Below are 18377 nucleotides of genomic sequence, written 5' to 3'. Positions count from 1 at the left end.
CCAGCTTGGCTTAACAGTGAAATCTTCGGTGAGCTTAAACTCAAAAAGAAAGCTTACAAGAAGTGGAAATTTGGACAGATGACTAGGGAGGAGTATAAAAATATTGCTCAGGCATGCAGGAGTGAAATCAGGAAACCCAAATCACACTTGGAGTTGCAGCTAGAAAGGGATGTTAAGAGTAACAAGAAGGGTTTCTACAGGTATGTTAGCAACAAGATGGTGGTCAAGGAAAGTGTGGGCCCTTTACTGAATGGAGAAGGCAACATAGTGACAGAAGATATGGAAAAAGCTGAAGTACTCAGTGCTTTTTTTGCCTTGGTCTTCACAGACAAGGTCAGCTCCCAGACTGCTGCACTGGGCAACGCAGTATGGGGAGGAGCCCTCAGTGGTGAAATAACAGGTTAAGGACTATTTAGATAAGCTGGACAAGCACAAGTCCATGGGTCCAGATCTAATGCATCTAAGGGTGCTGAGGGAGTTGTCTGTGATTGCAGAGCCATTGGCCATTATCTTTGAAAATTCGTGGCGATCGGGAGAGGTCCCAGATGATTGGAAAAAGGCAAATATAGTGCTTATATTTAAAAAAGGGAAGAAAGAGAACCTGGGGAACTACAGACCGGTCAGCCTCACTTCAGTCCCTGGCAAAATCATGGAGCAGGTCCTCAAGGAATCCATTTTGAAGCACTTGGAGAGGAAGGTGATCAGGAACAGTCAGCATAGATTCACCCAGGGCAAGTCATGCCTGACCAACCTGATTGCCTTCTATGATGAGATAACTGGCTCTCTGGATATGAGGAAAGTGGTGGATGGGATACATCTTGACTTTAGCAAAGCTTTTGATATGGCCTCCCACGGTATTCTTGCCAGCAAGTTAAAGTAGTATGGATTGAATGAATGGACTGTAAGTTGGATAGAAAGCTAGCTAGATTTGTCAGGCTTAACGAGTAGTGATCCATGGCTCGATATCTACTTGGCAGCCGGTATCCAGTGGAGTGCCCCAGAGGTCAGTCCTGGAGCTGGTTTTGTTCAACATCTTTATTAATGATCTGGATGATGGGATGAATTGCAAGTTTGCAAGTGACACTAAGCTGGGGGGAGAGGTAGATACGCTGGAGGGTAGTGATAGGGTCCAGAGTGACCTAGACAAATTAGAGGATTGGGCCAAAAGAAATCTGAAGAGGTTCAACAAGGACAAGTGCGGAGTCCTGCACTTAAGAAGGAAGAATCCCATGCACTTCTACATGCTGGGAACCGACTGGCTAAGCAGCAGTTCTGTAGAAAAGGACCTGAGGATTACAGTGGACGAGAAGCTGGATATGAGTCAACAGTGTGCCCTTGTTGCTAAGAAGGCCAACGGCATATTGGGCTGTATTAGTAGGAGCATTGCCAGCAGATCGAAGGAAGTGATCATTCCCCTCTATTCAGCTCTGGTGAGTCCACATGTGGAGTACTGTGTCCAGTTTTGGCCCCTCCCCCCCACTTCAGAAGGGACGTGGACAAATTGGAGAGAGTCCAGTGGAGGGCAACGAAAATGATTAGGGGCTGGGGCACATGACTTAGGAGGAGAGGCTGAGGAACTGGGGTTATTTAGTCTGCAGAAGAGAAGAGGGGGGATTTGATAGCGGCCTTCAACTGCCTGAAGGGGGTTCCAAAGAGGATGGAGCTAGGGTGTTCTCAGTGGTGACAGATGACAGAACACGAAGCAATGGTCTCAAGTTGCAGTGGGGGAGGTCTAGGTTGGATATTAGGAAACACTGTATCACTAGGAGGGTTGTGAAGCACTGGAATGGGTTACCTAGGGAGGTTGTGGAATCTCCGTCTGTAGAGGTTTTTAAGGTCCGGCTTGACAAAGTCCTGGCTGGGATGATTTAGTTGGTGTTGGTCCTGCTTTGAGCAGGGGGTTGGACTAGATGACTTTCTGAGGTCTCTTCCAACCCTAATTTTCTATGATTCTATGAGTGGGTGGGAGATGAGGGGTGGAACACTGGCAGAAGGAACATGGAGATGAGTGGCAGAGACTGGGAGAGAACAGAGACAATATACCTGTCAGCTCTACATTCTCCCCTTGTGTGTGTGCCCTGATCTGGGGGGTGGGGGCCTTTTTGCCCCTCTAAGGGCAGAGCTAGAGATCCAGCTATTTCTGTGGTGCAGGTAAAAATGGTCTCAGATAGTTAATTATTATCTAAGGAAGTGCATGACACCCACTAAGTCTTGGGAGACCCAAATTAAAAACATGTTCACTTCTTCATTTGAATAAATGTGTAGTCTGGAAGGACTATAGTGCACATTCACCAATAAAGGAAAAAAACAATGAAGCTTTCTAAGGAGACATGTTATACTTGCCTGGGAAGTTCAAGAGAATGTGCTGACGACATTACCCCTGTGAACACGCTGCCAGTGATGTTTCTGGTCCAAACCTTTGTATCACTGTGTAATAAAAATTTAAAAATGTTGCTTCTTGAAAGTCGCTTAATATAATGAGATTTTTAATATGTGGGGAGGCTTACTGTGAACGCAACAGAATAGTCATTGCAGAACATTGATTTGAGCAAAATAGAAACTTCTGAATACCAGGAAATGCACAGGTAAGGTTGGCCATGCACCCATAAATTTACAGTCTTTGAGCAATGCCTCAATAGGTCCTATTAACACACACACACACCTTTATTCTGCCAATCACACAGTTGCAGAAATGTAGCAGCTTTTCACCTCCTTTTATAAGCCCCATTCACTCTCACCACAGAATTCCATCTAACACTATTGAAGGACAAAAAAGAAAAAAAAAACAACAACAATGCCCATGCTACCTCCCCTCTACCACCTTAGAGCATTGTCTCAATAGGCACCTAGGACATGCACTGATCCTTGGCACTGTAAAATCCAGGAGGTTCCATATACTGACATAGAAAGAATACCACACGTTTAGAGTTTAAGAACCACTTCATAGTCTCTTACAACTCCCTTACACTTACTCAAGGATACCATCTCAACCTACACTTTAACTTAGCCATCATTAAAATGTTAGAATCCATCTTATTCCACCTTACTGTGGACAAGACCTGCTACCCATGTAATCCACGCAGTTCTGCGTAGAAAGACTGCATACTGGAGTGTATGTGAAAAATTCCATCAGCTGGTGCCTGATCCAGGGGAATAGAGGGAAGGTGGTGTGGGCAACCTTCCCCCTCTCAGCACCTCCTCTTTTGCCTTTAATAACGTTAGATGGAAATCTTGTGTAAGAGTGAATGGGTTGTGAAAAGAGGTGAAGACCTTGTACATTTCAGCAACTGGGGGATTGGCAGAGTAAAGTTGTATGTGTTAACAGCACATATTGGGGCACTGCAAGAGAGCAGAGTTAAGATTGCATGGGCAACCTTAACTGTGTATTTCCTAGTTTTCATAAGTTTGAGGTTTTGCTCAACTCAGCATCCTGCAAGGGGATGACATACCACCATGCAGCCTTAACTTTTCATTAACATAGTTTTTGCCATTGTATTTATATGGCAATGTGGATTGATTTTTAAATCAACGATTTTAAATCATGGTTTAAATTAACTTTTCCATTTGTACTTCAGTTATTTTCTAAAGAAAGGTGCGTTCTTACTAGGTGATATAACTATTAAAACATGTTGATTTACAACTAATTAGTCTTTCACTAGATTTGGTACATTTATTTAAGCAATTATATAGCTTAATATCTTCAGATTCTTAATTGTACAGTTTTAGGATGTTAGAAAATGGTGAACGATATATTGCTTGTTTACTAGAAAATTAACTTCATGCTCGTGTCAAGCTGAATTAGAATGGTAACTGGAATTTAATTAAACACACAATAGCATATAACTAATTTTTATTAAACAAAACGATCTTAAATGTTTTGGATACATAAACTTCTCTTACCAAAACATGTTTCGTATTTACAACTAAATGATTTATTAAAGGAACAGAGGGATTAACTGATTATTTCCGGTCAGCCTGAGACAATTTTCAAAAATGCCTAAATGAAAGTGACTGGATCTTAAGTTTCTACTTGCCTAAGTCTCTTAAAAATGAGACAGTTTCCTAAATTGCTAAAGGCTGTCCTTCAAACTACTAAAATTAGTAGCTCTCATCTCCTCCTTTCTTGGTTTTATTCATATACTGGAAGAGAGAGGCAAGTTTTCTTGCATTTTCAGCTTCTAGTCACCTTCTCAATTTTGAATGAATTATTCCAAATGAAGAAAATATTCTTCATACTGCTTGAATGGTTCACCTTCAGTCCTGAAATTTATTATGGCTGGCATGATTGATTGGTGGTTATTAGATGCCCATGTCATAGCATCAGCATCTTGTTCAGCAGTTAGACATCTACCCTGGTACTTTGGGTTGAGAATATTGGCAAGAAAATGAGGTGGAATAAGTACTTGATCCATCTGCTTCTTTACTTACTGCCTGCAATTTAACTTTGTTGGGGGTTTTTTCCTTCAGTGTCTCGAAGTTCTTTCCAAATTTCAACAGCATCAGAAATAGAGCAACAAGCTTTCTGGAGTTTGTCCAGGGCTATGGAAATAAGTTTCAATATATTCAGTAGATATTCTACATTTCTCTTTAGTCTGATGTTGACTATTTTGGCTTTGATAGGTCCATGTGTTTTTTGTCATTATTTTCTTCAGAAATAATAATCAGAATAGGCCAGTTCTTGATAAATAGGTCAAAACAGTCACTACTGAATTCTGTCATACGTCTTGGGGGAGAATTAGTTTGGATTGTCCTGCTCTCTTCAGTGAAACTGAATCAAATAGATTCTTATGGAAGTATTTTGCAATTTCAACTTTTTCCTTTATTCCTGGAGTTGTACTTAAGTCTTTGGCTAAAAGAGGAATCAAATGAGCACTGCACCCATCTATTATAAGGTTCAGGTTACTTCAATATCTTCTAGATTTCTTTTCATCTTTACATTTGTGGCATTGTCTTTGACAAGCTACACACTTGACACTTTTGTTCACAGTTTGCTATAGCTTTTACTGTTGCTACTTTTAATTATTCTGCTGTATGGGATTTCCTGATGTATCAATTGTTTCTGTAAGATAGACAACTCCATCTGCTCTTGTCACACAAGCATATATTACTGGATAATTGTGTACATTGCTCCACCCATCAAGACTCAGATTAATGAATTTTCCAAAATTAATACATCATAAGGATTATCTAAATCTATTTAAACTCTTTTTATTTCTAGCAACAAACCGCTTGAGAAAAAACATTTTTAAAATGTTAAAATTCATAAATGCCTCATAAAACTTTACTTTTCAAGTAGAAATCTTCACCTTGGATATTTGCTTATATTCAGCAATAAAAATAACTGTAGAAGTCTGTCCGTAACAGTAAAAATATAATTGATAAATACTCCCACTTCAAAATAACATACCAGCTATATTTTGAATGCAAACATTTTGAAATTCTTAAATCTACCCAAAACACCAATTTATGACAGTAATCTGTGTTCGTTTCCTAGAACAGTAAGAAATGGTAGGCAGTCTAATAAATGTATTTTTGCACCATTCTTATCAGCTAATCCCAGATTGAAGATGATGATATGGATGTCTGAAACAGTCATTTCACTTTTGAGAGCATTCTTCATAATCTTTCATTCTGATAACCAGTCCTTTCATCTTTGTGTTGCACTGTTTCCATTTAGCATGTGTTCCTTTCTTATCCAGAAGTTCACAAAATTCTTGAAAATAAGTAAAAATATTCCCAAATAGGGTCTCTTTTTTAATAACCTGCAGCTATGACAGTTTTTTCCTTCTGTTCCCATGTGTTGAAATCGACACTAGAGGCTGCACTCAAATGAATGTTGTCCCTTCTTCAGTGTCCTGCTTTGACACCAGTGTTTCTCTTTTTCTGGTTGTGCTCCTTCTCCCTTGTTACATACCTCCCCCACCGTTACTCCCAAGAAAACAAAAGGACTAACAACAATCCAGGACTTCTGCTTGTGTAACCCACATGCCTTTTGCACTGCAGTATTTTATTTGTTTAGAGACAGAGGGAGGCAGTTGAGAAATTAATGGATTTCTATTAGTTTTCAGAGTAACAGCCGTGTTAGTCTGTATTCGCAAAAATAAAAGGAGTACTTGTGGCACCTTAGAGACTAACCAATTTATTTGAGCATAAGCTTTCGTGAGCTACAGCTCACTTCATCGGATGTATCCGATGAGCTGAGGAGTAAGTTTCCATAGTGGATAGAGTCATGAGCATTTGTCGTTTTGAGAATCGAGACAATCAGAACTTAGGTAGGAAGAAGTTATAAAATAGGAGTTACGAGTATGAGACCACCCAGGTGGTCAGTGAATGATCCTGATGAGATACATGATGATATCTCCGAAAGTCAGAGGCTGGGTTCCAATGCCTGTGATGACTTTGCTAGTCTCTTGCACCCTGTAGCACAGCTCCTGGATCCTCCAAAAGATTAAACTTTTTTAATACAGTATGACTTATTGTGCCATATTTATAAAGCTTGACCTCAAGTGTTAGATTTGTTTCCCCTGATTCTTTCTTTATATGGAAAAGTTGCCTTAAACTCCGTTTTTGATAGAGGTTCATGGATTAAGCATATTTATTTTTAAAATGTTTGAAGAGACTGTGATAAATTTAGACATAACATATTTTGTGTTACAGTAAGATTTAATTTTAAACAGGTTTATTTTTAAAAAGAAATATACTTTAAATAAATCCAATGTAAATATTTTTTATCCACCCTTTTCTATGGTGATGTTAACATACTATGGGGTGGTGATATGCTTTTAGAATTATACTTTTTTCAAAAAATAAAAAGACCGTTTTTTCCCCCTGTAAGTAGTTTTGTGGTTCATAATTCTCTGTCTGAATTTCCAGTAGTTTTTCCTGTGAGTAAATGGTTGAGGATGTTCTCTGTCTGAGCTCACCATCCTAGCAGAAATTTGCATTTATGTACCATTGCTATTCTCCTGCAGATGTTGGTTGTGGTTCTGCTTCTTGTATTTAGGACTAAACTTTATCTGACTACATATTTTCAGTTCCACATTACTGTTTAAACAGGTAAAAGTTATTCCTTTTGTTGACATTGATAAATTACTGTGGTATGCAAAATTTGTTTGTAGTAAATAATATCTTAAATCTGTTTAAAATAGCTTGATTAGCTTAGTTCTGTGACTGTTAATTTGGAAAAATTTACAAAAATGGCTCAAGGGAAATTCCCAAATTCCTTAGTCCAATACTGTACTCATTAATTTAGACTGCACTGCCTGTTAGATCTCACTTTCAAGATAGAGGATGAGAGGTGTAAAACAATGCTTTTTTTTCTCCTTTCTCTCCACACACACTCAGGTTTGAGGGTTGAGGGAGGAGCCATCAATATTTCACGTTTTGAAACAAAAACCAGTGAAATCTTCCAGTTATTGAATACTGTTTTATCTTTTCACAATTCTACCATATGATGAGATCATTAAAAGATGCCATCTGCAGGAATGTTTAAGATTTTTACTAAACTATGTAAATACAGTTTGTGAAATAACCCTTGTGGTTATGGGTCAAAAAATAGATTTCTTTTTGTTTGACTTTGATTTGACTGTTTTAATCACAGAAGATTTCTCTGTATAAAAGTAGGACTTTGTTTTTTATTATATAATTTATATTTCCTTTTATACTTCTGTAATATAATTGATTTTATTAAAGGAGAACAATTAAAAATATGCTTGCAGTTTAAGTAATACTGAATTTCTTCTCTCACAATAGCCAACTACTCCACCAAGCCAAGGCAGGCCGGATTCACCAGTTTATGCTAATTTACAAGAACTGAAAATATCTCAGTCTGCACTTCCACCTTTACCTACAAATTCCCCAATTCAGATTAATGGAGAATGGGAAACCCATAAAGATACTACAGGACGTTTTTACTACTACAACAGAGGAACACAAGAAAGAACCTGGAAACCTCCTCGTTGGACCCGGGATGCAAGCATAAACAAAGGGGATTTCCAGAGCCAAGCTGATCAGGAGGTAAGTTGTTCAGTGTAACTAGAACAGTGAGATTGAGTGATGCATGTCTATGCTCTCAGGCTATTAAATTATGTTGTTACCTATTTGAACTGTAAAATTAAAATGTAAATTGTTTTGCGGTAGAGAGGAATTGTTTTTCATTATTTTTCTCCTCTTCTCTGAAGGAAAAGCCTCTTTCATTTTGCTAGATGTATGTTAGTATAGTTTGTGTTACTCTAATCTGCCAAACTCATGTGCCCCCAAACCAGGAGTGAACCCAAACCTCTGGGCTTAACCCTTTTAGAGTTGCTTCTTTCCTCATTGTGTACCTGACACCTGTAGCTAGTATTTTATTTTTCTTTTCTTCCTTTGAAGAACAAGTGAATGGCCTTCTTTGGAGCTAATAAGCCTCCATGTGACAGTGGAGTAAGTCAGCTATAACTTCTAGGATGTGGAATGCGTTCTCTTGTGCATTCTGTCCTCTTCGTGATGTTATGTGTAGAAGAAAGATTTTGGAAAAATAAGATGTGGTGGGCTTGAAGGTCTACACACCTAATTATTCTTTGTGCTCTCATATGCTGATTTGGATCTTGTGGCATATCTTCCTGTCTCATTGGACAGAATACAGTGGAGTCAATCACTGGCCAGACAATTTTGGCACCTCTTTCCTGTGCCTTTTTTCCTGCTTTGATCAATTTTCCCTTTGCTTCATCTGTACCAGAACATAGCACAGTTCACATATCTTACAGTGCACAAATTAATTTATTGGCATCTCACTTTCATGCTGTCAGAAGCTTCCATTGCTGTAGAGGAATCATACTCCGCTTGTGGAGGGCAGGCTGGAGGAACAGTTATTCTCTAGCTTTCTCTCCCTACACTGCCCATTTAAAGAACTGCACTTTAGGCTCCGAACGTGATCTGCCAGTCCTCCTTGGCCAGGAGGGCTACATTTGACCTATAAAAAAATAAAAATGGGGTTTTCTTAAGGAATATTGGAAAGAAATGTAAAGCTCAAATTAAACAAAATAGTGGGGTAACACTATCAAATAATTCCCTAGAAATTCTTATAGGACTTCCTAGTGGTGGTAGGAAGTCAGAGTTAATTTTTTCATATTTTAGTGCTGCAAGATAGTAGCTAGTTACTGGAAAAAATTGTCTAATATTAATTGACTGGCTTAAAAATTTTGGAAGTGTTTCTATAACATGAGTTACGTGCACAACAAAACAGAAAAATTATTTAGATGCTTGGATACCATGTAATTAATAATATGATAAAATCTACAAGAAAACAAATATTTAAAAAATTCTCTACAGTGGAATTGGAATGAAAATGGAAGGACATGCTGCTTTGCTCCCAGTATTTTCCTCAGTGGTCTACACTTATTGGGTCTTGATAGACAATGTGCAGAAACACTGTTTTTGTAGAATAGAAATAAAGCTCACAGTCAGTTTTACACAGAAATGTAAATTTTATTTCTGTAATAGAGATTATTTTGAGACATTAATGATGGAATGTGAAATGTCAGATTTAAACCATTATATAAAAAGGAAAAGCAAAAGAGAATGGTTATACATTCAAGTTTGACTTTTTTTTATTTTGAACTTGATTTCATAAGAGATGGGATAATTACAGTGAATATCAAACCACCTGGATTGCATGCGGCATTGTGGAAGCAAACCTTAACGCCTCTTTCCTAGACTTGAATTTGCATGCTTTTCAACAGTTTCTGAATGGTCACTTAAAAGCTGCCTCAGTTCAGAACTGTAAGACTCCAAATTGCAAGATTCAACTGAAAGACAGGTACAATTTTGTGTCATGGCAGTTTGTCCTGTTTGGAAAGAGGGTGTTCTTACATTATTTTTCCATCTATATATGCATTTCTATATAGCCATCTCTCCCTTGTGTATAGTATCTATGCATTATTTACCCAATTTATCTTTTAATAAATTCCACGGATCTGTTACAGTGGAACCTCAGCATATTTGTAGCATTGGAGGCACCATTCAAAATCGCAAGTATGTTGAAGGCACAGAACAGATCCATTGGACCTATTACTTAGAAATACAGCTGAAAATAAATAAATCTCTGCTTACCTGAAAACTTTCTAAGATGCACATGCATATTTTCCGAACGGAGCAGCCATGTACCACTTTCCTGCTCTCCTAAGCCAATTACAGTGAGAAAAATGAGGAAACGCTAGTTGGAGGAGGGTGTTGCTATTTATTTTAAATTGTAAATTTTTTTAAAATACACTTTTATCTTGCCATTCTAGCTCTTAGATGAATCTCAGAAACTGATATGACTGGAAGAAAAATAATTTATTAGCAAACCTCCCACTTTTTTATTTTATAGTGCCCAGTTTTAACTTTTTCTTTTCTTTTTGAGTACAAGCTTCTTCCTCACCTGTTACTTTCTTATAAGTACTTTAATCGGAGAACTGATTTAAAACTTTAGATTACTGGTGTTGTCATAAATATAAAGGGAAGGGTAAACCCCTTTGAAATCCCTCCTGGCCAGGGGAAAGCTCCTCTCACCTGTAAAGGGTTAAGAAGCTAAAGGTAACCTCGCTGGCACCTGACCAAAATGACCAATGAGGAGACAAGATACTTTCAAAAGCTGGGAGGAGGGAGAGAAACAAAGGGTCGGTCTGTCTGTCTGTATGCTGGTCTTTGCCAGGGACAGAACAGGAATGGAGTCTTAGAACTTTTAGTAAGTAATCTAGCTAGGTATGTGTTAGATTATGATTTCTTTAAATGACTGAGAAAAGAATTGTGCTGAATAGAATAACTATTTCTGTCTGTGTATCTTTTTTGTAACTTAAGGTTTTGCCTAGAGGGGTTCTCTATGTTTTTGAATCTAATTACCCTGCAAGATATCTACCATCCTGATTTTACAGGGGGGATTTCTTTATTTCTATTTACTTCTATTGTTTATTAAAAGTCTTCTTGTAAAAACTGAATGCTTTTTCATTGTTCTCAGATCCAAGGGTTTGGGTCTGTGGTCACCTATGCAAATTGGTGAGGCTTTTTATCCAACATTTCCCAGGAAAGGGGGGGGTGCAAGGGTTGGGAGGATTGTTCATTGTTCTTAAGATCCAAGGGTCTGGGTCTGTAGTCACCTAGGCAAATTGGTGAGGCTTTTTACCAAACCTTGTCCAGGAAGTGGGGTGCAAGGTTTTGGGAAGTATTTTGGGGGGAAGGACGTGTCCAAACAGCTCTTCCCCAGTAACCAGTATTAGTTTGGTGGTGGTAGCGGCCAGTCCAAGGACAACGGGTGGAATATTTTGTACCTTGGGGAAGTTTTGACCTAAGCTGGTAAAGATAAGCTTAGGAGGCTTTTTTTCATGCAGGTCCCCACATCTGTACCCTAGAGTTCAGAGTGGGGGAGGAACCTTGACAGGTGTCCTGATGTAAAAGATGAGGGCTTCAAAAGTTTAACGCTGGGTTGTTAATGTACTAGGAGAAAGGGGAGAAAGAGAAATGATTCCTCTTCCCCAGCCTTGCCCACCCCACAACAGGATTGAATCTCTGCTGCTTCTCCTATATTCTGAAGCAGTATCACGGTGGCATTTACAAGCATTTCATCAGTTTCACTGCCTCAGAGCCTGTAGGCTGTAGCAGTGAAGCAGATTATATGCTTGTAAATGTCATAGTGCTGCTTCTGACACTCTCCCAATAGCTTTAAAAAAATTTCCCACTCAAGTTGTTGACCAGAAGAGGACTTTATTCAAAGTTTGGTTGAAATAGTAGCTCTTCAGTAACCAGCCCTCTAGCAGTCTCCTGACAATAGGTGGATGGTATACATTATTTTCCACCCTATCTTTCTTCCTCCTTTCCACTGTCAGCACTAACAATGGGCCTTGTCTTTTTGCTCCAGTTCTTCATCAAAGAGAAGAGCTACATTTGACCTTTTGTCTTCCCTCTACCTTTGAATCATAATCTTACTATGTGGTCCCACCCTCAGGAATATTTTATTCATTTTTGCTATGAATACCTCATTTCATTGATGGTTAAAGTTTAGTTCTTCATCTTTTGTCATGATCCTTGTGCACTTGTTTTCAGACAGTCATATCTGTTCAGTTTTCGGTCTCTTTAAGGCAGTGGTTCTCAAACTTTTGTACTGGTGACCCCTTTCACATAAGCCTCTGAGTGGGACACCTCCCCCCCTTATAAATTAAAAGCACTTTTTAATATATTTAATACCATTATAAATCCTGGAGGCGAAGTGGGGTTTGGGGTGGAGGCTGGCAGCTCACAAACCCCCCCCCCCCATGTAATAATCTCACGACCCCCTGAGGGGTCCCAGTCCCCAGTTTGAGAACCCCTGCTTTAAGGCCACTGAAGGGTGCATGGTAAACTTTGTTCTGGTTAAGGTTTCCCAGTCACAAAGTAGCCTCATAAATTAAATAACCTTTGTGTCCTTGGTGACTGGATTTCAGTCTCTGAACCTCTGAGATACTGCTATAAGCTGATGATGTGGATAGTATTTTTCAGAAAGTAAAAATTGTCAGATGTATTAATTTTCAGCCCTTGCATCCATTGGGCCTTCTCCTGTTTGCATTTTGGGAGCTTAATTATCTCTTTTCATCTGCTTTATGTTGGACATCTCAACTATGAATTTTTTCAAGTATGTTTGTTGGATCTTCTGGCAAAATTGCCAACTATATTCCCTTGAGTCCTAGTGGTTGAGTTGCAGATGTCTAGCAATAAAATACAATGGCAATTTAAATAATCAGATTGAGGGTGCAGCTAATATTTCTTAAGTAAAATATTGGGTATGATAAAGATGTAAACCCGAGACTCTCCAAAGATTTGAGAAAAGTCAACTATGATAGGACGCATGTAACTGCTCTGGTTCTAGATCTTATCAGATGATGAAGATTCAGACCGTTTTCTTAAAATGTATACCCGAATACTATTGGTCTAGAATAGTAAATCTAAGGCCTTTTCACTTATAGATTGATGTATAAAATTGTACTCTCACACATTTGGGTCTCTAACTGAAATGAATGAATATGTCTCAAAATATTAAACAGCAAGCATAAATAGAAAAGGAAATTTATAAGTTGTATACATGGGAGAAACGGCTGGCCACTTAAATTTTGTCAAAGTGGAAAAGCAAGGTGACTTAGATATGAGGAGTGTGTAAGGTTATACTGAAGCAGATGGCAATTGAATCAGCTCATTATTGGTCCTGAAACTCCTTGATTTGGAAGGAAAGTTTAGATAATTAGAAACTGATGTAACTGTACCTTTTTATAGGCAAAGTAAGTGAAAGTGTTTCAGAGCCTAGCTGCACTTCTAATGGACAGGTGGGGGACTTGATAGACACAAAGGAAAAACAAATATAGTTCCAGTGAAGTTTTCTACAAGTTCTCGGTATTTAGCACAAAAAAAGTAATGACCGAGAATGAGGTCCTAAAGATCAGGAGTCTAGAAAGTAAGTAGGAGGTTGGAATTATTAGATGAGATTCATCCTGGGCAATGCATGTTAATATATATGAGGAAGAATAATGCAAGACAGATATTTACAGTGTGAATATGTTGGACTGTAAAGTGATGTGGGAATATCAGCAGTGAGTTAAATTTGAACTTGGAATGTAGTATGGCAGCAAAAAGGGGTAATACAACTTTTGGCTGCACGTGCAGAGACATTTTGTCATGGAGTAAGGCATGGGTTTCTTTGTACATGGCTTAGAAACTAACCTAGTAGAATGTGTCGTTCTGGATACCTCATTAGCAGAAAGTTGTAGGTAATCTATAGAAGAGCAACAAAATCAGAGGCTGCAGGGACTGATTGAAAATTAGATCAAAAACTAAGTATATCTTTGCCAAATATTTGAAACAGGTAAAGGGAAGGGATTTCACAAAGTTGTACACAAAGTTGCGGTTAGGAGTGATGGAAATAAAACAAATTTCCTTTTGAAAATTTTTTCACAATTAAACTCATTAGGAAGTGATGAAAGACTTGTAAAACTGAACTGACCCAAACGGTAGAAAGTATATTGTGGGTGTGGGGGGACACTGGCAAAGGAATGGATTTGGTGATTTTGTCACTCTCAGATTTCTCACAGCTGTGAACAGTAAATCTCGAGTTGCAATAGAGCTGTACAGAAGACAGGAACAAAAATGCAGGGATCTCTTTAGAGACCATATTATGACCATGGAGAATTGGGTTGTGGAGAGAAGGGTGAAAATACTTCATTCTTATGAATGTGTAAGATTCAGGGGACAAGGGAAATTCAAAAACCTACTAAGAGCATAGATAAAATAATGAACAAGCGAAGGATGATGGAGATAGGGAAGATAAACAGTAAGTGGAAACACAGTGAAAGAATCCAGAACTTCATGGGTCTGCAGTAGCATCCTTGTTATGGATATTTTTTCTGGGAGTTGTGGTAGTTCCATGAGAACAGATGGAATCTTTCATAGTGCATAATTACAAGAACTACTACAAAAATCATAGTTGGTTTGTTGAATGTCAACCACAGGCTCTTTATCTCTGATCTTGAATAGAGTTGAGAACCACAAAAAGCATATTGAAAGGAAATTTTGTGTCATCAGGAATTTTCAAAGTTGCATAGTCCAATTTTTTTAATTTTGAGAGAGAAAAACTGGAATTGAGAGGGTGACTTTGTATGTTCTCTTTTAAGAACACCTGTAATTCTGTGTGAAGCGAATAGCTATGACTTGAAAGCATACAATTCTAGAAGTGAGTGAACTTTCTCAAGGTAGTTGGTAGGAAAGTGAGATTGGTTCAAAACCACCTTTCCTGCCAAAATGTAATTGGTTTGATACCAAACATTTGATTTTTTCCTTTTTAAGTTTGATCTCGAATTATCCAGTGGGTCCTTTGGTTTTAGCAAAACAACTGTATAATTGTAACAAAAATTGAACAAACTGAATAAGCCATTCATTCTTTCACAAGGTTATTTATTTCACTATGGCATTTATTATTTATTTGTATTAGAACAGTGGCTTGGAGCCAACTCAGAACAGGATCCCATTGAGCATTGTACAAATAGAGGTTACGGTCTAAATAGACAAAGAAGATGAAAGGTTGGGGAAAGGAACGAAAGAATGCTTTGCAATTGTTATGTTAGTGCCATTAGTTTTGTGTGGGATGGGGGTTGGTGGTACAATGTTTTTAATTTTGTAACTCCAATTTAGCAAGGGGAATAGCTCAAAAGACACACACAAGAAGAGAGGATGTTAAGGATATAAGGCGGGAAGGAAGGAGGGGGGCATGGAAGGCAGATGGAATGGGGCTGTGGTGAAGAGACTGAGGGAGCACACAGGAGGGTTTGGAGCAAACAGCCTGTCAGCACAGGAGAGAGAATATGAGAATATTAAGAGTGAAAACTGGAGAAAACAATCTATCATTATTGTTTTATAGCTCCTGCTTCACCTGCTTCTGCAGCTACCTTTAAGTCTCTGTCTGGCTCCCCTGCAGTTTCTCTCTTCCTTTCTCCAAGCCCACACAGCTGGAGGGAGAGGTGGGTTCTCATGAAGCCTAGTTATTCCTGGAGTTGGAGGTCTCTTGTACAGTTCTGGGCCCAGACTTGCTTAAACTTCTTCAACTGCTTCTGCCAGATAAAGAATATTTAAAATGTCTTCACTTGATTTATTTTCTCATCACAAAACAGGAATAGCATTAAAGTTTAGACCTGTACCACCTAAATTCCTTTGTCATGTGTAAGATTTTGCATGGTAAATATGAAGAAGATATATTTCAGTTGAGATCAGTTTGCCTCTATGATCTTTAAGGATGATAACTTTTATATAGTTACACTTGCTCCTATTTTGTATTTGTATTGTAGAATAGATGAGACTTTGTTTTAGCAGAGTTCTTCCATTAACAGGTATTCTGCTGGGATTTAACTGTATGGTATTTTCATAGTGGTAGTAGTAACTGCTTGGCAAAAGCAGAACATAGATGCACTAAATTATTTGCCAAGACACTCTGTTATCTGAAAAGTCTAAAGAGCGCTCAGTCCTCTATTTTCGTTCTACTGATACCAGCGTATTTAAGGCTTTATCTGGTTTGGCCTATCACTAGTATTTCTTAACTTTCAGATCTTGTCAGTGCAGCTCTTGATATTCAGAACTAAGGATGGACTATAACTGACAGACAAAACATACCTGAAGGCTTTTCAGCCTTAAGTGATTTACAAACTCCCACATCAAATTCCACACATAAGTAATGTTATGTTAAGTTTATGTGTAATGTACGGGTCTTTTCTCTTTTGGGGTAGGCATCCTTTATAATCTATAGGTTTTTCATGCTTTGTTTTTTAGCATCCAGAAGGGACTCTGTAGAGGGCTCATCTGTTTTGGTTGACTTGGGAAGCTAGCTCATGCAAATACTGAAGCCATTTCATGTAAAATTATACATTAGTCTTGTACTTCCTTTTGGAGTACACGCACGCATCAAAGAAAAACTGCACAGAAGGAAATAGATTTGCTTTTTTAGCCATAATTCACCCTTGGTAGAGCCTGAGTGCTGCCTTGTGTAGGGAACACATATTTAATCCAGGTGTTTGCAGGACAGCTCTGTTATACTTTAATGGGGACAGAGGAGTCTGGCAGGGAGGCAGGGCAGTGGCAGAAACCATCACACTGCCATGTACCCAACCCCTGGGGTGGGGTGGGGGTGGGGAGGAGAGAGTGAGAATTATTTTAATTCACTTTTGATTAGTTGAAACTTTAAGATTTTGAAACACAATTGTTGGGAGAAATTGAACTATCAACTTGTACCACTGCCAAAGGCAGAGAATCTGGTGGCCTGAAGTTGAAGGACAGAGTTTAGTCCTGGAGCCTCCAGCAACAACATTGGACTGCTTCCAAATTCCACAGGTAGGAGGCATTAGCTCATGAGAAATGGAATGAGAGAAGCTATGCAGCAGAAGTAGATATGCTTGTTTAGGAAAAGTCACTATGACCTCCCTCTCCAAGAAACTAAATAAGTCTTTTGGGTATAACAAAGCTCAGGTGCACCAACATTACTAATATTGTTTTAAAAGATATAAATATTAGGAAACTAATTTCTTGTTTTGTATTGCTAGAAAAGCTGAAGATCTGCCATTTTCCTCCTGCTTCACAGATTTCCTACTCTCAAAACCTTGTATCATGGCCCCCATCTTTCTAGCTGAGGAGCCATTCCTTTTAGAACCTGTTATGGCTATGTGTTAACTGTCAGGGTTGTCGAGTAACATGATGTGCTTAGGGTTGCCAACTTTCTATTTGCACAAAACCAAACGCCCTAGGACCACCTCGAGATGCACCCTCTGCTCAATACATTCCCACTTCCTTGGTGGTTTGCTCCCCCCCCCGCACGCTCACTCACTTTCACCAGGCTGGGGCAGGCAGTTGGGGTGCGGGAGTGGGTGAGGGCTCTACCTGAGGGTGTGGACTCTGGCGTGGGACCAGTAATGAGGGGTTCAGGGTGCAGGAGAGGGCTCCGGGTGGGGGTGCAGGCTCTGAGGTGGGGCTGGGGATGAGGGATTTGGGGTACAGGAGGGGGTCAAGGGTTTTGGTGTGCAGGAGGGGGCTGCGGGTTGAGGCAGGGAGTTAGGGTACAGGAGGGGGTATGGGCTCTGGGCTGGGGCAGGAGGTTGGGATGTGGGAGGGGGTGAGAGCTCTAGCTGGGTGTGCAGGCTGTAAGTGGTCTTGGGGATGAGGGGCTTGGAGTGCAGGAGGGGGCTCAGGGCTGGGGGTTGTGGCTTGGGGTTGTAACAGAGGCTTACTTTGCACAGCTCCCGGTCATTGGCACAGTGGGGCTAAGTCAGGCAATCACTGCCTATCCTGGCTCCACTCTGTGCCCTGGAAGCAGCCAGCAGGTCCAGCTTCTAGGCAAGAGTGGGAGAGGGGGCCAGGAGGCTCTGTGTGCTGCTTCCCCCCTCCCAGCCAGTGGGAGAGCGGAGCTGGCACTCAGGGTGGGGACAGCGTGCAGAGCCCTGTGGGGCCCCCCACAACTTAGGAGCTGGACCTGCTGGCCTCTGGGGCGCACCACAGTGCCAGGATAGGTAGGGACTAACCTGCTTTAGACCCACAGCACCGCCGGCTGGACGTCTAATGGTCCGGTCAGCGCAGCTAACCGCAGCCGCCAGGGTCCCTTTTTGACCGAGAGTTCTAGTCGAAAACCGGACACCTGGCAACCCTGGATGTGCCCCCTCCTATGAAGAGTGAAGCAGTCTAAACTGTTACCAGCCGTGGGAGCTAGAGAATCTAAAAAGGAATCTACACTTGATTTCCCTAGAGACAAGATTTTTTTTTTTAATTAGAATACTGGGACAGTATTCTTTATATTGTCATAGATGAGATGGATGCTGGAGTTTTTGGTGTATGGCACATCTGACTTGGGAATACCCTATCACATGGAA

General features: G+C 39.7%; 1 protein-coding gene across 6 annotated transcripts in view; it reads left to right on the top strand.

Annotated features, from left to right (window-relative positions):
• The window catches only part of ARHGAP12 (Rho GTPase activating protein 12), a 140704-nt gene that overhangs the window by 65722 nt on the left and 56605 nt on the right, over positions 1-18377 (top strand). For all 6 annotated transcript variants that reach the window (XM_073334405.2, XM_073334404.2, XM_073334401.2 and 3 more), the window contains one exon: positions 7753-8016. In XM_073334405.2, coding sequence (XP_073190506.1) covers positions 7753-8016 — 264 coding nt within the window. The remainder of the gene's footprint in view (positions 1-7752; positions 8017-18377) is intronic.

The sequence above is a fragment of the Lepidochelys kempii genome, chromosome 2 (genome assembly GCF_965140285.1).
Source record: "Lepidochelys kempii isolate rLepKem1 chromosome 2, rLepKem1.hap1, whole genome shotgun sequence".
NCBI lineage: Eukaryota > Metazoa > Chordata > Testudines > Cheloniidae > Lepidochelys > Lepidochelys kempii.
This window is presented reverse-complemented; position numbering and strand designations above follow the sequence as displayed.